Source organism: Archocentrus centrarchus, chromosome 3, assembly GCF_007364275.1.
Source record: "Archocentrus centrarchus isolate MPI-CPG fArcCen1 chromosome 3, fArcCen1, whole genome shotgun sequence".
In the NCBI taxonomy this organism is placed as follows: Eukaryota; Metazoa; Chordata; class Actinopteri; order Cichliformes; family Cichlidae; genus Archocentrus; species Archocentrus centrarchus.
In genome coordinates, this window is record NC_044348.1 from 29,844,789 (window position 1) to 29,867,311 (window position 22,523).

Genomic DNA, 22,523 nt, shown 5'->3' on the forward strand with positions numbered 1-22,523 from the left:
TCTCACAGCTGCGCGGTCGACTTGACTGCACAGGGATCTCCCCTCAAACACACACGCACCATTCAGCATTTAACCATCTCGCTGAGCTGCCACTCAACCTGGAGTCACCACGGGGATCAGGAGGGTATACATGAGCCTCACTCCTCTAACCTCCCAGCATCTTAGCAAAGATGGCGAGGCATGCATCAAAGTGGGTGAGTCTCAGGCCTGGAAACCAGAGCACAATACAATATTGATGGCCACCAGAGTGCACAGACACACTTGCAAGACTTCTCAGGAGGAGTTGGAAGACACTTGCTCCTTGTGGCACAAGGCTCAGAGATGATTGACACATTATGACATACACTCTGTAGCATGAGATGGGCGCCACACTCAGGGGGTTGCTTTTGTTTAACTATGCAGTCTTCAATATGTGACAAGGAGCACTAACTGCAGTCTCTGCATGGTATCCTCTGCTTATCACAAGCATCTGGCATAAAACATCCGTGAAGCTCCAACTCTTTCTAATTCTCTAAGCCATCTGCCAGCTTTTTAAGGAGTCACAGGCAGCAAAAACACGTTGACAGAACAGTCTATTCTTAAAGGACTTGCAGCTGACTGAGCTCGCCATTACAAACGGGCACTTTAAAGTGTCTTTAAGCATCACGATTCACAGAGGATTCGTAGCTCAGGTGACCCTTGTGGGAATGCAACACTTAACCCTAGCAGAGTAAATACACACTGAGTACAGAGGGTGTTCTAGGTTTGGTCAGTCCTCAAAGGGACTGCAAGTAGTTCAAGTGCTAAACTGAGGAGACTTAAATAACCAAGTGTGCCACCTGATCAAAGAAACGGTGAATTGACTCATGTACTGTACAAAACACACAAATTTAAAGGTACTTTACATTTTATACAACTTTATACCCCTGCTCCACTTAGACAAAATATGATCCAATCTATTGATTAAAACAACCCCAGAGCGTATGAAATTGATAACAATTCTTTGATCAGCTATAATATTAATTATTAAAATACTGCTTTATCCATAAGCCAGGTCATGTTTGTAAATGAGAACTGGTTCTCAAACATTTTACCTGGTAAACTAAAGGTTTTTAAAAAGTGTTCACATTTACAGTGCATAAATCTTATCTCAAAGACCTCATAGTACCATATCACCCAAACAGAGCACTTTGCTCTCAGACTGCTGGCTTACTTGTGGTTCCTAGGATACTTAAGAGTAGAATGGGAGGCAGAGCCTTCAGCTTTCAGGCCCCTCTTCTGTGGAACCAGCTCCCAGCTTGGATTCGGGAGACAGACACCCTCTCTCTTTTTAAGATTAGGCTTAAAACTTTCCTTTATGATAAAGCTTATAGTTAGGGCTGGATCAGGTGACCCTGAACCATCCCTTAGCTATGCTGCTATAGGCCTAGTCTGCTGGGGGGTTCACATAATGCACTGTTTCTTCTCATTCACCTTATTTACTTTGTTTATACTCCACTCTGCATTCAATCATTAATTGTTATTAATCTCTGGCTCTCTTCCACAGCATGTCTTTTCCCTCCCCTCAGCCCAACCGGTCACAGCAGATGACTGCCCCTCCCTGAGCCTGGTTCTGCTGGAGGTTTCTTCCTGTTAAAAGGGAGTTTTTCCTTTCCACTGTCGCCAAGTGCTGCTCATAGGGGGTCGTTTTGACTGTTGGGTTTTCTCTGTATTATTGTAGGGTCTTTACCCACAATACAAAGTGCCTTGAGGCGACTGTTTGTTGTGATTTGGCGCTATATAAATAAAACTGAATTGAATTGAATAAATTGTCTGTGTAGATTCTCAGTCATCCAGGTCATAGTAGTCTCTGGAGCTTGAAAAAGGCGACTGGACTTCTTTTTGTTTCTTGAAGACGTTTCACCTCTCATCCGAAAGGCTTCTTCAGTTCTCAACCAAATGGTGGAGAGACCCAGGTATTTAAACCCCTGTGGGCGTAGTCCCCTGGAGGTGGTTATGACCCTCTATTGATCATGTGCGTGAACACATGTGCCCAGGTGTGAAGGGGGCGTGGGTCATATTTAATCAGTGGTTTCAGTTGAAACCAATTTATTTTATGAGCCTACTACAAATATAAAGATGTTGTGACACTTGATCAATAATATTTAACACAGGAAAAAAGTGTCGCACATTTGATTGAATTGTTTCTTTTGATTAAATTATGAATCTTGTTTATCACCAAAATGTTAATTGTCTTCCAGCAAATTCTCCGTTTCTATCATGACTATGATCCACTTCCCTTAACCTAATCAGCCTGTTTACAGTAAATGAATCAGAACAGTTTTTTTTTTTTTAAAGACTTTTCTGGCATCGACTACCGAAGCTGTCAGCAGCCAAAATTGTCCAGTTTTAATCCTCTCTACACACTGGGCTGCTTACTGTTAACCTTGACATTATGCTTTACCCACAGAGCCACACAGAGAGTTTGGGGACCCAAAGCCACAGCACTGTTAATATCTTACTCTGCCACTCAGGCCACTGAGGAGTACTGCGGAGGTGTTTGTGTGGCCTTGTCTGCTCTGATGAGCTGTGCTTTCCCTTTTCACCCAGCGCAGGATTGATGGAGTGGCAGCGTGACATGTAAGAGAGTGTTGCGACGTGTTGCGTTCCCCGCCTGGGCAGCAGGGGGACAAGGGACCCTTCTCTACGACTGCCTCTGCTGTCACATTGATGTAGGACGGATTGGCTCCAGTCTGATCTGAGTGCTTCATCATGGTGATGTATGGAGCAGCAGGCCCAGCTCTAGTGCTGGGACGCATTTATGTGTACACCTCTGTGGCTCTTTGGCTAAATGTTTTCCCTGCATTCTGTTTCCCTCCGCTGGATCTACATCACAGCGCAGGTGGTTTGCATTATTCCCCAAATTCCATTCATGACTTCATGGAGAATTACTTGCCAAGGTGGATTTGTTTATTCTCCCTCTCTCATAGTGGAATACGAAAGACAACAGATTAGACAGAGTTAGCACTGCCACATTTCAAACTACAAATAAGTGATATGATATATCATCAATTTTGAAAGCATGAAAACAGAATCACAAAATTCTTTGAATGTTCATGAGTTATTCTGAGGCATATCCTCATATTTTATCACATGAAAATGTAATAATAAATTTTAAAAAGCAGGTTGATGTACTTAGTGTACAGTAAAGTACGTGTGTGTTATTTTGTGATCAACTATAACAAGGTCTAGCAGTGTCCAGCCTGGGGCAGGAAAGCAACAGTACCTCAGCTTCAATAAAATCTCTACACCTCTGACATAATAAAGTGAAAACAGCACACATTTAAATGTCATCATATATCCATCTCTTTCCCGTCAAGACCTCTTCTGAAACTGCTCCAATCATACAGTAAATACATTTCAGACAGTACTGCAGCAGCCTCCCTCTGCTCTCCCTGAACTTCCTCTGTGGGCAGGGTGTGGTTGTGTGTGTGTTCCCCTGGGTTGGGGTCCAGGCCTGAAATCAGATCAGAGGCTCATTGTCTGGCAGGTAAGACGAGGATTATTTTCCTAACCTTTTCATTCCTTCATGCAACAATGAGAGAGAACAGAATGAGTAAGTTGTTTGGAAAAAAAATCTCCCCTTACAACAAAAAAAAAAAAAACACCTCCATCTGCTCCTTGTGTCCTCATCTACATCGACTCAATGAGCCGGGCCCCTCCACTGTGTGTGCGTTTGTGCCTTTCATTATTATATATTTTTTTAAACATGCCGTGTATCTGTGTGCCTTAAAGGGCCCGCCAGGAGACAAAAGAGTCTGATGCTGCAACGAACATCACCGAGAGGCCACAATATGAGACAAGAAGGGGGCATTGCTTACAGGAAAACCTTGCAGATCCAGCTCCACTTTCTGTTAGCAGTTTGTATGAAGAAAGAAAGAAAAAAAAAAAAAAAAGGGTTTCGGCTCGCCTCACCTTCAGAAGAACCACCTAATAAAAACCTAAACAATAAAGATGCCTCTCAGATTGTGTTAGTCAGATGTGCTCACATCCCATAACCAGTCTCACTGGTAAACAGAGTGGGAAAATGTTGTGTTAGTTGATGCGGCCAATTAATTATATTGTAAGTCATTTAAAAATCTATAAAAGAAGTATAAACCGGTTTAGGCTGTTTGAGAAATTGTAAGTATGGTATTAAAAAATGCAATACGTGTATTTCAATTGCCCTGAGCGGTGTTATATTGGAGTCTTTTTAAAAAAGGAGCTGTGTCTTAAAAAGGAGTAAAGCGTAAATTATGCATATCATTTTCCCCCCTTTCCATTTCTCTTCTTCATTTTTTCGCAGGAAAACATGGCCGCAGTCCACGCGTGCTTTGTCCCACTCGCTCCGCTCTCCTCCCTGGAGGTGGTCTCTCACGCTGGCAGGAAGGAGGTGGAGGTGTCAGAGTGCACTAGCCTGCCTTGGAGAGGCTCTCTCTCCCCATGTGTAGGTTTGTTCATGGCTGTGGGCACTCAAGTGTGTTATATCGAGCCTGTGGTGTGAGACTGTTATGTTCCCCCCTGTTTTCTCTCTGTGTCTCAGACCTCACTGGGTAACACAACTGTAAAACTTTTTTTTTCCTGATCTTGCTTTTAATCTCTTACTATTTGACTCCACAGCACGGTCGACTCTGCTTGACCAAAGAAGGGTGCTCATCTCACACCATTTTTCAAACAGGTACCAAACTTATTTAGAAACAGATCATAAAGCAAATGTATTTGATATGATATAGGCAGTAAATTGCTTTATGGCGATGCCATGCTTAGGTTTTGCATCATTCTCATCCCTAACAGCCACTTGAAAGTCCATCGTTTGACAGAATGAAAAACTACAAAGGCTTTGTACACCTTTACGCTCCAGCTGTTGCTCCAGAGTGGCTATTATGCCAGTTATTGACAACAAGCTATTATCTCTACTGTAGCAAAATGCAATATAGAGGGCCACAAATCATGCCAACTGCCTTAAAGCAAAGTTCTGAGGTGTAATTCCAGCTTATAGTTACTGAAGAAAATCAAGTGTATATACCAGCGTTTATCCTGGAAAGCAACCCGAAAATAAAATCCACAGACTGACACAGGACTCGGCAGAAGCTGACCAACAGAAAGCCTCCTCTCCCTCAGCAGATGTCATCTTGTGCCATTCAGCAAAACAGCTCAGTGGAACTGCAGAGTGGTCATAAAAGCCCAGGTTGAATCCTATGGCTAACATTAAATGAGGAATTGATCAGATAAAGAGAGATCTATGGATGCACAACTAGTGTCATGAAACAGTGTGTACAGTTTCACTGTTTGACAGCTTAAGATGCAAAATAATATTATCTTCATATTGAAAACAAGTGTTTAAAATATCAATATTTCATAAAACAGCAAGCTATCTAAGGGCTGCAACTAAGCTGTTCAGGTAAAGATTGGGTTCATAATAGAAAACATTTCATTTCAGATGCTTTATGTGATATTGTATAAACAAAGTGCTTCAGTTCTATTGTGTGACAGCCACATCATGAAATTTAAAACATTACATAATGCATTCACGGATTTTAACACCTTACGACTCTTCTGAGAGTGTGCCACTAAAATTACTTTATGGCTTTGCTCCATGCATGTTGCACATTGAGCATATTAACTGCCCTAAGTTAAGCTCCACTGTCAGGTTCACGATCATGCTGTTATTTTTGTTGTTAGCAATAAGCCGGTAAGTTGGATCTTTGCATATTCTCAGTATTCATAGATTTATGTGCTTTGGCATTTAACAGTTTATCCCTTTTAACTTGAGTTGAGGAGGTGTTGGAATAGCTACAGCTGAATCAGCTCTGTATGAGCATGCAAATTATGCTCCTCACACCTGAAGACAGTTGTCAGTTACCTAAGTCGGTTGATTTGGTAGTTGCAAAATGCAGCCTTTGTCGTGATTCGGCCTCCGGTTTTAGAACGACTGTGACTATGCTTCATTCTAGATAACACTCACATTTTAGACACACATCAAAATTAATTGTTGCACAAAGCCATTTTGCTCTTGACCTTAAGACAAAATTTCTGTGAATTTTAAGCAAATTAATACTAAACATTTTACATAAATAAGCACATCTGAGAAAAAATAAACCAGAAACAAATAGCTTGAAATGTCTTTCTGAAAGAGGCCCCTGATATCATGACGTTCAACCAAAGCTAAACCTAATGTTAAGTCAGATAAGGGAATTTTTCAATTAACAGTGGCCGTAGGTACAGAGCAGCAAGGTTCAGTAAGTGCCATTTATCACCTCATGCCATTAAATTGGCAAATCAGGATGCTATATTTGCAAATATCATGATGTTACACTTATTCTTGCAGAGGGAATAATAACTGCCCATAAAAGTCCTTGTTGGATAGCAACAGGTATCAGTTATCCTGACACCACGCTCACAGTCTAAGTCAAGTAAAATGGCAAACACCATAATGCAGCTTTTCATACATGTCTAGAATGCATTAAATAATCCACATGCAGAGAGGGAAGTAGGATTGTTTTTGTGTTTTCACTGAAAATTAAAACTACAACACAGGACAAGCATTCCCGTGTCTTACCTGGACGGAGTTGAGCCTGCAGTAGCCATTGAGGGGGAAGCGGATGACATGTGTTGGGTCCTGGTTCCAGCCAGCATTGACCGAGTTACACATAACGTCTCCAGTCTCGGGAAAGATCTCCTCTATGAGGACCTTTTCTCCACTCAGGGCGATCCGCTCACCCAGGTCAGGTGTGACTCGAACCACAAGGCAGTCGCAGGGTTGTGCCATTCGTCGTTGCTCACGCTCCTGCTTCCAGCGCTCGAGCTCCTTGATCATGGGTGTCAGCTGGTAATAACGCGCCTCCTCGTAGAGCAGGTGGAAGTCCTGTACAGGCAGATGAACGTGGAGATGAGAGCAGTGACTTTGCATGTGTGTTACAGTCCTCTTGGCTATATGTGTGACTAACACACTGTGACTTTCCCTGCATTGCAACTCATAACCAAGGTCACAGAGACAAAACCCTACACATACACGGTATTGTGGAACATTAACATGACAGAGGAAAGTAAATCTGTGGGACTCCTGATGGCTTCCTTACAGTAACTAATGATGTCCTTGACCAAGACACTTAACCTCTAATTACTCCAGGAGTGCAGTTCTTACTGTATATGAACTTTGACCCCTCCACTGTAGTGAAACACCAACTGTGCAGCACAGGTAATGCATGGAGGAACTAATACCTAACTGCAGCGTGATGGATCACTGTCCTCCAACATTTTTAGAAACACATTTATGTACACGTGTCCTTTTTCCTCATATTTGTTACAATAAACTTTTACTAAGGAGTGCACAGATGAATCTGACTGTCACATCACAGCATAGTGACAGCAGTGCAGGAGTTTAAATTTATAAACCTGCATGCATGACAAATTAATCTTAATATTAATACAGAAATATGACCTTTGTTTGTCCTTGTGAAGCTAAAGATATCCTGCAAAAAACTGCATTTGGTTTTATGTAATACACTGACCAGAGCGAAGAACAATAAACCAAGATCAGTGATGGACTCGGACCAGCAGGACAACACTCTCAATAAACAAAGCATAGCCATGCTGCAGCTCTCCTCCGTAGCTCTTGGCAGAGCGGTGCTAGCCTTTAGCATGTTTTAGTGAGCTGACTCCAGAAAGGCCGTCAGTAGGGCTCTGGTGAAGTGGGATGGTGCATTCCTGTGCGCAGACAGTCTGCAGCAGATTGCCTGCCTCTCCCTCCTGGGCAGGGTTTGCTGGGGGCCATTTGCCCCTGCGCTCTTGCCTCTAATTTCCCACAAGACCAGATGGCACCATCATTCACCGCTACCACAGAAAATACGGGAAGGCGGAGGTTTGCTATTGGAGGCAGACGGGAGGTGAGGAAAAGATATGTGCAAGTGAACATGAGGACAATCATCAGCCAAGGAGGTTTTTAATGTATTCCTCACATGGAGGGGAGTTTTATGTTAATAAGGCTTGTGGCCCGATGTTAAGCTCCTATTAGAACAAGATTTAATTAGGCTACACCTAAATGCTGCAAACCTTTTTGCTAAACAATTAGTAATTAATAAATCTGTGTTCTGATTAGTGTTTCACAGTGGCAAAGAATGACAGCTTATTTCGATGTATGGACAGAGCAAACTCAAGCAAACAAGTGATTTCCCGTTTGGTGATGTTTTTAATAGGATCTGAAAGAAGTTGCTGGTCCTTGTGCAGAACAAAGTCCAAACAGCTGAGTGAGACAATGTGTGTTTGTGCTGCAAAAACAACATATGTTTCATATAGTCTGCATCATTGGTGGCTCTGGGTGTCGGGGCTGCCAGGGAGCCCTGATCTAGAAAGACTTTTTCGCCCCTTTTCCTTTACAAGCCTACTGCTGGGCACAGAAACAAAGCATGGCAGCAAACAGCATATTCATTAACCCCGCTGCTTCTGTCGGACTCTTTAGCCTTGAAAAGCCCCCTTCACTGTTTTACCCTTCATCTAAACTGTGCCTTCATCTGAGGCGTGTGAACGACACCCAAATACAACTCCATCTGGACACAGCGTTGACGCAACACATCTTAAGCTGACGGTCTAATGTTTAAGATTTCAGAATGCGAAAGAGGGGGTGGAGGTCCTTTTTTTCCCTTTTTCTCTCCCTTTCTCCCTGTCTTTTTTTTCTCCTGGCCTTCTTGCTGCAGCTGACAAAACGCATACTGAGACGCTCCCCTTCAGGCAGCTCTCTGTATCAAAGTGCTACTCCTCATCCTTCACAGGTCTGAAGCCATGGATGGATATGTTTTTAACAGGGGTCTGTCTGCGAGGCACTTTAGTCATCCTGAGCAGAGCAGAAAACAACAGAGTAATCCTAAGCGCTGAGGTGAGGATGAGAGGGAGACAGGGCCAACAGCTCCGTCCTGGCTGCTGAAGCTGCTGCTACTGCTGCCAGCTCTACGAGACAATTCATCCCCCAATCCTGTGTCCAGACAGCCCGTTTGAGCTTCAAAATAATGATCCGACCTGATCGCCCACTGGCAAGGCAACATTTCAGGGAAGGACAGCGGGAGGGAGAGACAGAGATCGAGAAGAAGAAAATGATGGAAAATGTCACTATAAGGGAGTCAGAGGACTAGTAAAGACCTAACGTAGGTTTTGGACAAAAACGACTAAACCCGCACACGCAGAAGTTCACAGGTTGTTGATTAACAAACTCACTGAAGAAAAATAAATCGAACCAAGTCACAAAAAAATAATATGAGATCCCTTTATGTCATTTGCAGCATTTGAGATTCAAAGAATTGATTTAAGGAGCAATACAAAACCTGACTAATCCAAAACAGGAGACACGAACTCTTACCGGTTAACAACCATGCCCTCAATATGACTGAGCATTGCTTACTCTCTCGTGATTAACTGTAGTTTGAATAATGAGATGAGGGAGGATATTAATAGTGAATATTTTGTTCCAGTGATGCAGGCTGAAAAATTTCTTTTCCTATTCTGCTCAGACTTTCACATTGATTTAGCAAAACACACAGCACCGTGGCTGCCAGCAGCAGAACAGACCCAGCCCTCGGGCGACGGCAAGCCTGATTGTGTTCAGATAAGGACATGCTCAATTCCGCCTCGCACTATTTGCATTTTTTTTTTCCCCGGCTTCACGCAAATTGAAAGGTATGCAGATCAACACGGGCTTATACGAGGGGATCGTAATGAGTTGAAACAATGAAGTCCAATGCATTCTCTTCAACTGTGGCGCCTGATTGGACTGTCAAGATTTAACAGAAGAGGGAGGAGGGAGTGGTGTATGAATAAGAAGAGAAAATCTAATCGGTACTGAGTCAGGCCATGATTTGCCAAAATATGCAGGGCTTTCATGTCATGTTCTGTTGTCTGTGGTTTGGCTCTTGTTCAGACTATCCGTGGGGCCCGAAGAGTTTGCCCCTGGCTCTGAGTGGCTTGGCTTCGCCTTGTTACCTAGTACAGAATGATGAACAAGTGCCAGTGCAGTGAAAAGGTCATGAAAACTAAGGTGGGGTCGAAGTGAAGCGTAGAATACACCCAGGAAACAGTATCATGGAATAAAAACCTGAGAAGGAAGAAGCTGTAGGCAGATAATCATTCTGACAACGTCACACATGGTTGTATGAATACTTGTTGGGTGAGACTAATGCTGTACTAATGCCAAAAGTAAATTTAATCATTATCTTTTATATTACAGCAGAGTAAATGGCCTGTGTGTGATGAGAGAGGGGGTCATATGTAGTGATTATCCCCCTAACTCTGCAGCCTCTTCCAGGTCAACTATGCATTTTAGCATCTTTTAGTTCATCGTTTTGGTTTCACAGCCTGTAGCTTTACTCTCATCACCCTCATTTCAAGCTGCAGCAGCAGCAGCAGCAGCAGCAGCAGGCAAAAAAAGAAAAAGCTCTGAACACCAACTAAATGCTACCTGGCCAGAAGCAAATAGCATGCAGACAAAGTCAACTAATGAACATAGTGAAGAATTTAGCAACTAAGGCACACATATTTTTGGATTTGTTAACACTGGCAGGTGTCCAGAAACACAACTTCAGAAAAATGCTAATGTCTAAAGTTTGCTAACACACCCTCGCATCAGCTTCTAACAACTTTTACACAAAACAAAACAAAAAAAATTGTTTTACTCAAACCGCAACCTTCACAGCTCTTAAAAATACAATTAATGAAAAAAAAGCAAATGCTTGTACAGATAATAAATGTACATTTTTTTAAAAAAATTAAACTTTTCACAGTTTGTTTTGGTGCCCTGAACATGTGCTTTAGAGGCTTTCAGAGGTTTGTGAAGGGTTATTTCACCTGGGCTAACTTCTATAGAAACTACACTGGGTGAAGAAAAAAAAAACCCCAAACAGCTCAAGGCTTTGGCATACATACCACCAGACCATGCTCCAGTTAGCCTGTTAGCATTTTATCTTTCCACCACTGAATAATCAGGTTGCATAATTTTTTCCCCCTTCTTTAAAGTTTCTTAACTATTGTTTATGTTTTTACTACATGTAATTAATATGATGAATTGAAGGCGGGTGAGGCTACAGTATGTCATGCACAACTAGTGGCACTGTTGTGGTATCAAGTTTATTTTGAAAACACAATTATAGAACAGGTAAACTGTAATAGATGCAAAAGTATTCACACCTAAATGTGCTATCTTTGGGAAAAAAAAAAACAAAACAAACACACACACAGAGTGTGATTGGATGTCTGGGTAAACGCCTTTTGTGTTATGTTGTTTAAATAGTGAGTTGATGATGCAGACAGGTACACACGATACAGTATGTTGTGGTGCAGACACATACCTTGAAGTCATCTGGAAGGAGCAATTTGCTGGTCCTGAGGAAACTGAGAATGTAGCGGAATATCTCACCGTCCCGATCTATGAAGTAGTGCTGCTTCAAGCTGTCCAACACGATGGGCTCGGTGCCATTGAACAGACGACTGATTCTGGAAATTGAAATGCACACGCACACACAAACACACGCACGCAGACAGCCGCAGACACAAACACAACCACATAATGGAATGAGCCAGTTCCCTTCAAATGCATGAAACAATTACCCTCCATTTATTTTTCAATTTTATTAGCACTAAGCTTGAAATGCATTAGCATCCCAGGTTGAAACAAGGGGCTTAAGGCACAGTTCCTCCATTCCAGACTTGTTTGAAGTGTCCCTTCTGTAGAGAGATTACAACAACACACACGCTTGCTGCTTGTACTTACAGAAATTAATGGCATGAATGTAGCATTACAGCTCTATTATTCCATCTGTCAGAGGGCTGGAAATGAAACAGAGGTAGGAAATGGTGACGGGCCACATATTAATGTGAGAACATGTGGGAAAAGATATTTTACTTTTACCGTTTGATTTCGTTATTAATTTAAGGGGGACTCGGACAGGCTCACTCCTACTGTAGGCCATACTGCTTTAATTGAATGCAGTGTTACAGCTTGTAATAACACTCTTCTTGTGCTGTATTGTCTTAGCATGAGGGACAATTGCAGAACATGATCTTGCTAATATATCTAATTGCCGTTTTCTTTAATGAGGAGAAGACGAGAAATAGCATATTTATGTTTCTTTTTTGTAATCTATGCAAGTTTTCTGTAGATGAATAAACGACAAAGCACCAATCCATAATTCTGATCTTAAATGCACACGGAAATATATGGGAACCTGAGCCACCCCACTGAAAATGAAGTCAACATATTGACCTTTAAATATTTATATTTGTTTACGGAAATCAATTTTACGAAGAGAAACGTGACTAGAAGCCATCAAAGTGTGCTGCATTTTCATTTTCTCCCTCTATTATATGAGCTTGTTAGGATGAATGGAGTAAATTGTATTACTCTACAGAGATATCTTCTTTCATATGTTGAAGAAAAGACACAATAACTTCTAAGATCATGTAAATATCATTGCCCAAAATAACATGAGTAATGTAATTCACTTTGATCAACTAAGCAGAGTAATTACATGTACGCTTTTAAGCTTTCACCAAATATTGACAAGACTTTGCTGTAATAATAAGACACTTGTTGCTGCCTAGCATCCAACATTTAACCCCTTCAAACAGCACACTGCAAGATTAAGGGCTTGGTGGAAGTTGGCTACAGGGGCTCATCAATGCAAAGAGTGGAAATTGCTGTTATCTTGAAACTTTCATCACACCACGCTGGTGCCGTGCCTCGAGATACCCTCGGACAGATATTCATTTCCCCTTATATTTGTGTGCCTTTTCTGCTGCTTACCTGCAGGTCCCTCTCTCGCTGGTCTAATGATCTCATCTCGGCACCTTCACTTTATCTGTTTGTTAATTTCCAAGTGCTAAATATTCCCTTTTTAATAATTAAAAACAGTTTTCTAGCACCCCCCCAATACTGAGGATGTGCAAGTGTCCCAATTCGCTAAACTTTCCAAAGTCTGAAGTGCAATAATTTAATATGGTGACTCATTTTTAAACAAAACTCACCCTCGGCAGAGAAACCTGGGATGCCTGCGCAGTGTAAATAAGCTGTACCACTGATTTACACAAGAAATCTGTTGCACGTAACCTCTTTAACGTTTTCCGCGCACATTTACAGTACACCGTCTCGCAGAGAAACAGCTCTTGGCACGGAGCTATGTTGCTGTTATTATCATCATTTTGAAGTAATCAGCACTTTAATCACAACAACAGCTTCTAGGTTGGCTGACAAAGTTGTGCGACAAAAGAAAATCATAAACCCTATTTGCAAACGTGCCGACCAGCACACACACACACACACACACACACACACACACACACACACACACACACACACACACACACACACACACACACACACACACACACACACAAAGCACTGCCTGAACACTAGCATTGTCAAACTATATTACATGACACAGGGAGGGAGCTGCGGTGGGAATGTCAATGAACAAACAGCAAAGCTTTACTCACAGGGTTATTTCACTTGAATTTACAATTACAATCACCTGCTTTGTAATAGTGTATGAGCTTGTAGTTATTGGCCGTATCAGGTATCTTCTGACCCTCATGTGTTGGCTCAACACACTAAAGCTATCAAATCAAATTTGCTCTGTCTCTTTTCTTTGACTTGACTGTGTGAAGAAGCAGAGCAAAGATGGTTCTCCCCCCCAACTCTTCCCTCCTGCCATCGTTTCTCTCTTTCACTCTCTCCGGCTTTCCTTCTTTCTTTCTCTCTCTCCCTGTCTCTATCCTTCTCCCTTACTTGCTTTCTCTCTGGAAATCGATGCAAAATGCTTTATAAAAAACCAATACTCATCTCCCTGTTTTGCCCGAGGTGTTCCTTTCTCATATGGTCTTGCAATTCTTCCAGCTAGAATTTCACCATACCCCTCCAGGCTAACTCTGTTTTTCATCTCCACTTTTTTAAAAAGCAATTAAAATGCTGCCTGTTTTTCTTTTTCTTTCCCTCTCTCCTACTCCCTTCTCTCTCTCTCTCCCTTTCTCGCTCTCTCTGTGTCTCGCTGTCTTCTCTGCTGGTCTCCTCATTTTTCCCTTTTCTGTTAAATCTCTGAATTGGAGAGTGGGTTGTTTTTAAACAGGTAGGTAGAGAGAAAAGGGTGTGTCCATAGGGAGTGGGGGTTGTATAGAGAAATTAACAGACAAGATGCACAAACATAAGGGCCAAAAAACAAAGAGATAGGCAACGAGATATTGTTGCGAGAGAGGCAATGATCGGGGAAACTACAGAAAAACAGAAGTACTGAAAAAAGAAAAGGAAGCAGAGCAAAAAAACAAACAGAATACAGGAAAAAGAGATAAAGTGGGAGAGAAACAGGTTTGATAGAACTAAAAAACTTGCATAAAGAGTGCAAGTCACTGAGAACGAGGGAGGTGGTGGGTGTTGGAGGTTATCAAGGACAGGAGCAGCTCAGATCTCCCACCCCAGTGGTGCCAAGCGAGGGTAGGCAGTGGGGCAGTAGGTGGGCAATATCTGGCAGGTTCCTCGCTTCAGCAGTTAAAGCTAGCCAGAGGGTGAGAGCTGCCAAAGGCGTGTCCTCACGAGGTTGAGAATAGGACCCAGGTATCACTGATTCTACTAGAACAGAAGCTGTGTGGAAACTGTATCACTCGTGGACCCCTAACAAAGACAAGACACCCAGCGCTTCCTGGAAAGTGAAACAAACACATCCAGGGATCTCGGTGAGGCTGTCCAACTTGACATCAAAGGCTGCCCACAATGGCTTCTGAGTGGGGAAAGTCAAATAAGAAAAAGTTCAAAACCAAATCGCTACAGTCCCTGGCTCTGATTCGCAAAGTCATGCTTGAAGCGACTGTGAAATACTAGATAAACTCATGGTTCTCCAAACAAGCACTCCCAAAGGAAGGATGATACAAGCTTCAAAATAAGGAAACACAATTTCACTTTTGCTGAACATCATGACTTATGGAGAATAAATGAGGATATTTAACTCAAGTTCCTACCAAACTATAATGCTTTTGAACATCTTAGCATGTCAATGCAATCAGCAGCGACAGACACACCTGGATCTCTGGTAATCGTTTCCACGGTGTAAGGCTCAGTATTTGCCCAAACAGGGGTTAATGATGAGGTTATTTTTTTATTGGAGAAACTTACATACAAGTACCATAAACATGATTTTATTAACGCGAATATCTCCACTTCGGTACTGCCGATATGTGCCCACAGCTCATTAAAACATCTCATCTGCTACGTTGTGGTTGGGTAATATGGCCATTAATGCTCAAGATTCCGGCTAATATTTAACATTAAGCAAACAGAATAACAGATTTATTTAAATGTATTTTTTTTAACTTTGTCTCATGGTGGTGTGTTGTTCCCTTATAGCCTAAAATTAAAAAAACAAGAAAACAAAAGAGGCTTGTTGTAGTGAAACAAAATAGTAATGAAATAAAACACAACCCTGAAACTCTGTAACGTATATTGGAGCTCATCTTATAGAAAAGCACATTTCCAGAAACAGAGAACCACTGAAAAAGCACAAAGCCAGTACAGATCTATCATCTCTGGACACAGAAGTCTCATCTTCAAGGAGAAAAATGTCCAGTGGTCCTTTCAAAATAGTTTCCTTGTCTGTGGAACATTTCCCCTAATTTCCTCAGCTTCTGTTCAAGTGACTGCTGAGACTGTCCTCTTTGAGAGCTACACAGAGTGCACATCAATGTTTCATGACCCTTGTCCCTTAATATGGCCCACACAGAAGAAGATGAATATCCACACATTAGTTACTAGACTAACTTTCTCTTGGCACACTGCATTATTTAGAACCCAATCTATTAAAAGTAATCAGCAACTTCAAACTCTTTAGCACTGCTCTTTTAGTCGTCACGTTTTCAGTTTTGCCACTGCGCCCTTCTTGACCGGACATGGCTGAACACAGCATATGCGGTTATGCCAGTGTAATTGTTTTGCTTTCTGCTGTCAGCCATTATCCTAATTCACACAAAAGGGCCCCTCCTTCCACTGGCTCCAGTGGAAAGTAGAGCCCTGAGGCCAACTGTACGCTGAGGCGGCTGGGAGAAAGAGAGAAACAGTGAGTGTATGCATGCGAATATGTGTGTGTGTGTGTGTGTGTGTGTGTGTGTGTGTGTGTGTGTGTGTGTGTGTGTGTGTGTGTGTGTGTGTGTGTGTGATCCAGAGTGAGAAAGAAACAGCACAAAACAGAGGGAGGGAGAGAGTGAGAAGGAGCAAAAGGAGCATGTGTGAAAAAGAGAAGGCGAAAGAAAGAGGAAAGAGCACTCCAACCAAACCAACACTCACACTGATATCCGGTCTTTACTGTAAAAACACTGTTTGGATGCTCTGACACGACTCTGTGCTGCATTTGCAGTAAAGACCCTGTGTATCTCCCTGTGAATAACTTCTTTGTGAAGTGTTAAGCTGCATCAGAGCATAATAAAAACAGGAACACAATAGCAATACACAAATGCAAATGAAAATGAAACAGAAATGTAAAAAAAAAAAACAAACTCTGTCCATGGGATAAACTGGATATGACACTGAAATAGTGAGCAAAAAAAAAATAAAATTGTCTTAATAACAAAAACAACGATAAACCCTTTTCTGGGTTACGCTTTATCTTTCTCATGACATGTTGCACTGGAATAAAAAGAGAGTTGTCAGGGATTTCCTGTCAGCGGACTCTATGAATATCAAGACTTTATTACCCAGGGATTATGTGGATTATTTCCTGTAGCCAATTTGGCAGATTTTCTAACAACCTGGTGTATGTTTACCTTGGCCCACATGGGATTCAGCTGATGCCGAATTGCAGGGAGTATAATGTAATAAATGACACACTGTATTAGAGGAAAATGTAGAAGGGGTAATTCAAATCAGCATAAAACAGTCATTTTACCATTATTTGAGTTTCCTCGCAGAGCTTCATTTAGTGGTGGAACCTTGTTTGCGGATGGAGCTAAAAAAGCGAATAAAGTGGGATGTTGGATTACCATCAGCTCTCACATAGTCTGAATCATCATGAGGTTTTCTTACAAACGGAAATGCTTCATGTGTGACTATAACAATCAGATGTCTGAAAGAGCAGGAGGACCTTTTTTTTTTATATATAGAAAGTCATTGCTGTAGCTGTGAATAATTCAAAGTTTGCCCGCAGTATGATCCATATTTTAGGCTCAAGTTGCAGCTTAAGTTGGTCAAAAAAATATAATGATTACAATACCTCATGAAATATAAGTCATACAACTTCTTAAGATGTGCATATACCTTGAAGATGATGTAATGTTTCAACACACATCGTGAACATAAAGATGCAGCAACAGTGACAAATGGTGGTTTTGCTAAGAAATCAATATATAAAACACCAGTGACAGATTTTAATCAGGTTTGAAGCTGCTCTGTATCAGCTTTGATGACAGAGATCTGGACATTTACGTCATTGTTTTTTTTTTTTTTTCTCCAAGTATTCCTAACAGCACCCTGATCTGCTGGAAAAAAAACAACAAAAAAAACAAAGACTGCGAAAGGGGGGTGTGGTGTGAAAATGTTCTGTGTGGTGTGAATTCACACAAACACTACTACTCACCTCAGCAGTAAAACATGTGTAAGGTTCTGCACAGTAGCTGAATTTTCAATCACAGCTACCATGTGAAAGGAGATAAAAAATAAAATAAAATAAAACCCCGGAGGTATTTATTGGAGGATTGAAATAATCACCTTTTTAAAAAAAAACAAAAAACAAAACAAACAAAAAAAACCCCCAAAACAAAACAAACAAAAAAATCAAACACACTCATCATTTTAAAGCTAAAAAGCTGAGAAAGAATGAAGGGAATAGAAATGTTCCCACATGGTTTGAAAAGATATGTGGAAAAATTGTCCCTATAAAAGTTTCAGTGCTGGTGTCCCAATGTCAGTCAGCTAAATGACTTGCTAACCTTACAGATTCAGTTAGACTTAATTAACAAAAATGCCAGTCAAATATATTTTTTAGTGATTCACTGTGAAAAACGCAATACAAAGCTATAACAGAGATACAAAGTGATTTAAATCTGAGTATTTATTTAGGAAATACTGAATTGGATTGTTGAATTGGAATAAATGCATAACTGTGTCACATTTCAAACAAAAGCAGCAGGAGACATTAAATCACTCTTTAGTTTGCTGTGATAAAATCAGATAGAAGTGCATCCGCGATGCTAGAGGCGGGGGCTTGCCTTACCTTGAATCTGGATACTTGGTCAGGGTTGCCAGGCTGCTAGTGTACATGTGTCCCCCGACATCGATGTGCACCGGGGCGTTCGCCTTGGTCAGCTGAGCCGGCAGAGGGATCCCTTGAGCGGCCAGAGGAGAGACCGGGGACCGGGTCAGAGACAGCCGTGACATGCTTCTTCCCTCCTGAAAGCAAGTGTACAGAAAAGCCATGGGAATAAAGGTAAAGAGAAAAAAAAAGAAACAACAACAGAGTGATCCTATACAGGGAAGTAGATCGTATCCTTTCTGAATGGTATCAGATCACTTCCATGTCTGTCTGGTCGCATATTTCGCCTGGAAATTATTGCCACCGCTCTAATTAAGTATGTTTGCATCTTTTCATGCAGCACCGCAGGCGAGGATAGGAGGATGCTTATTAGAATCGGGGTGAGAGAGAAAGACAGGAGGAGATAGACAGATAGAAAAAGAGGGGGAGATGGAGACAGAGTGAGAGGGGGAGAGAGAGGAATGCTAGGTGTCAGCCTCCAGGGGAATAAAATAAACTGCTGCTGCAATATTCTAATTAAAGGTCGCCTTATGTGTTAGACGTGATGCGCCCAGACACAGCAACCACCAATCTAAGAGTAAGGAAAGCACGGCGGGGAGGGAGCTTTCAACTTTTCCTCCAACACGCACACGCATCCATTCAACACACAAAAACATTAAGATTATCCGTGTGTCCACAGATACTTTGAGGCACACGAGTCTCAAACACGCACCACATTTCAGTCGAAACCAGGGGAAGCATCATGTTACTGGCAGGCCAAACCATTGTGTATCCTACTCGGTGTTTGCTGTGTCTCAGTATCAGAGATTAACTATTAAAATAATCTTACAAGGAAAGTGCATTACTATAGCCTACTCTACACAGACTGTGGGTGCACACATTTGGGACTGGGGCTTACTGGGAACACGCTGGAGCACTCCGAGGTCAGTGCAGAGCTGAATTTGATTATCTGCTGAAATGTTTAAGAAAATATTTTCAATTCGATACGCCGCCATTTGATTATGCACTGCTCCAGGAGGAGCGGAGGAGGCGTTTAAATCCAACCTACTGGTGCGTAATTTGTTTGCCAACAGCGGCAGGTGAACCACAAAACCTCAGTATGGCCACATTTCAATGTTACTATTGTCTGTTACAAAGCATATTGTACATCAGAGTGGCAGTAAGTAATGCCAGAGCGGTTTCGTTTATATACTGGATTAGTTAGGTTTTTTTTTTTTTTTTTTTTTTTTAAGAAAAGTAAACAAACGTATGCTGTTCTTAGTTTCTTATCTCTAATAATCACAGAATAAAAGGTCACCGTTTGTCCACTTGATCACCGCTAGTCTGTGCCTACAGGCTCTGGTTGAAATACACACCTTTCATTACAGCAAATTTACAATAATAACTGGAGCTTCACAGTACATATGCGTGTTTAAACTGAGACTGAGATAATTATTCCAGCCTTCACCAAATTAGCAGAACTGATCCATTTGCTGCTGCACATACAGGGTATTGTACTGTCGTTACTGGTAGACTGGAGACCTTTAGCCAAAGTCCAGATCATCCCTGTGGCTCTGGGAGAAATGCCAATGGGCATATTGTGAGAGCAGAGGCTTTTTTTTTAAAAAAAAGGATGCAGTCCTCCTCACAGCAGTATCCTATTCGTTTAATGCGATTACAAGAGGACGGGATTACATTTCAAAACCCAGGAAAGGAGAAAAAACTTGGAGAGACTTAAGAAGTTTAGGGCACAGACACACACAGACACACATCGGGCTGCCCCATCGCCGGTATCGCCCTCTCTCCTACCTATCCACCAATTAAGCAATAAATTACAATATTCACTGACATACAATAAAGAACAAATGTGGAAAATAGGTCCAGAAATCTTCTTACTATCCCGATCACATTTTTACCGATCTCTCTTCTTCCCAACTCTCTTCCTAAGCATCTCCTTTCAACACGCACACAAACACACACATAGCAGTGACACACATGTAGACATACATAAATTCCTCTACAAAATCGCAGCAGCTACGGAGACTCAACTTTCCCTCTCGGAATTGCCTTCTTGCTGCCTCCCTTTACTGACCCCTGCTCAGACATATTGCAGTCGATTTCACTCTTAGTGACACCAACGTAAACGTGATGACCCATCATTAAAACAACCATGAAAAAGGACGCAAAAATCTCTGAAAATAAACAATGCGATACAACACACTCTCCGCAGGAACACCACAAGCCCGTGCTCTGCCTTTAATCTACCAAATGCTCAACATGGCGTCTTATTGCTGCTGTACAATTAAAAGCATAATCCCGACACGTGTAATTCACAAGCCGATTGATAAAACCCACACGTGTTAAGTGTAGGGTACAGTATGGCAGAAAGGACAGAAAAAAACACTTTAGGTATCCTTCCTATACAGGACTCTCCAGAACTGTCCTCCCCGAAAACTGTACACCCGAAGCCTGCACTGTGCGTAAAAAAAAAACATTGGATTCTGTAATATTAAATTTTCACCCTACCGTTTCAAACATTGTAGGGAGTCCAGAAGAAATCCGTGCCGGCGGTCAGTCCCAGCTGCTGTCCGCGTAACCCCCCAAATTTTCAAATATTCTCTCCAAATGCCCCTGAGTTTGACCGAACTACACCGCCATCCAGTTCCAATACCTATACTGCCGCACGGAAAAAGCCAAGTATTTTCTCTGTATCCCGCACAAAACTGCTTTTAAAAGACGCTAGGTTGTGGCCGGGAAAGACTGCTTGCAAAGAGTCTCTGTGGCTTTAAAGGCTCAATTGCAAGGCTGGCTCGACCTGTCCTCACCAAGCGTCTTTGTACCAAAGCGCACAGGAAGCGTCCTTACCTTGAACATAGATGAGATGATCTCCTTCCCCTTCTCTGCTCTTATTTGGATACGCGTAAAATGTGCGCTCTTATTGGAATCCTCCTTCGTATTTCGGCTTCTTGTCTGCCTTTTTGCCTAAATGAAACTGCCCCTGTGGTTTGTTATGAGAAGAAGAAAGCCAATAATCCTTCTCTAAATAACAGAGCGGAGCTAAAAAAGAAAAATCTTGCTCCGGGCTGCCCAAGCGCCTCTGGGCCAGGGATTAGGCTACAATTAGCTCAACTACACTCTCTCACCCAGGCAATTTTCTCAAGGAAGAAAACGTGATACCCTCTATTCCCGAAATTATGACTACACAGATATAATAACTTATCTTATTTTTTTCCGGCAAAAAAGTAGACCGTTCCCCTTAACGGTGTGAAGTTGTGATTTCGAGGGGGTAGGAAACCTAACAGGCAACTGTCTGTCGCTCAATAGATTTAGAGCAGCAAAAAGCAGATTTTAATCATTGTCATTTCGTCTGATGTAATAGTTCCCCAGGCTGTCCAGCTAGTAGGATTACATTTCCATCTCCATCTCCAAGCTAAATTTAAAGTTTAAAGCGGGCAGGCTGCCATAGTCCTTCACTCAGGCAACATATAATAAAGACGCAATAACTTGTTGATAAAGTCTCAGCAGAAAAAATATGTTGAAAATGAAGCGATATCCTTGAACCAATATCTTTCATGCGGTGATTTTCCCCCGTGTCCCCGCTCTCTGTTTCTCTCCCTCTCTCTCTTGCCTTAATGTCTGGAGTTGTAACGCCAAATTTCCTGCAGGCCATTAAAATCAAATGACGTCTATGGACATGCATGCATGCTACTGCAGAAAGCGCCCTCACAACCTGCCTGCAGCCAAATGCGCCATTTCAATTATAGCGCAGGGCTTAGATGGAGATATCTGCCCAGAACACCCCCCCTCTCTAGGCTCCAATGAAAGAAGGCAGCCTCCAGACTTTTGGAAAATAAGATTGTGCCTGCTTATTGTTATTTTTCAACAGAGAAAGACACAATGCAAGTGATGAAGCGCTGAAGTGTTGCGCCACTTTTGCACAAAGTAAAAAGGGGAAAGAGGGAGTCAAGCAGGTGCTCACGCCAAGGAGATGATTATTTATTTATTTGCATGTTTGTTTATTTGCGGGTAAATAACTGTGAATAATTGATGCAACATTGAGCCCAGTAATTACTCTGTACCAGCATCGTGAGAGAGGTATAATATTCGTTTCTTGATATTTGGCGCCAACCAGTGTAGGAACTTATTATTGGTCCACTGGAAATACATTAATTTAGTCACTATTTTGGAGCCTGTTTATCGCGAATAATTTTATCTTTTTGTTTGTTTAATCATGGGATTTCCAAAGCATTCAACATCACTATAATACTCTCCTAACATCTCCTT

The 22,523-nt window shown here is 41.8% G+C and overlaps 1 protein-coding gene across 3 annotated transcripts in view; it reads right to left on the reverse strand.

Moving 5' to 3' along the window:
* Positions 1-21,855, reverse strand: part of kctd15b (potassium channel tetramerization domain containing 15b) — a 28,130-nt gene extending 6,275 nt beyond the window's left edge. The window contains exons 1-4 of one of the 3 annotated variants that reach the window (XM_030726375.1): positions 21,105-21,855; positions 18,222-18,397; positions 11,328-11,472; positions 6,557-6,862 (exon numbers count right to left, since the gene is read on the reverse strand). In XM_030726375.1, coding sequence (XP_030582235.1) covers positions 6,557-6,862; positions 11,328-11,472; positions 18,222-18,397; positions 21,105-21,113 — 636 coding nt within the window. In that variant the 5' untranslated portion in view covers positions 21,114-21,855. Of the gene's footprint in view, positions 1-6,556; positions 6,863-11,327; positions 11,473-18,221; positions 18,543-20,765; positions 21,068-21,104 lie in introns of those variants that run through there. The other 2 variants (XM_030726374.1, XM_030726373.1) reach the window with 2 other exon arrangements.
* Positions 21,856-22,523: the final 668 nt, after the last annotated feature.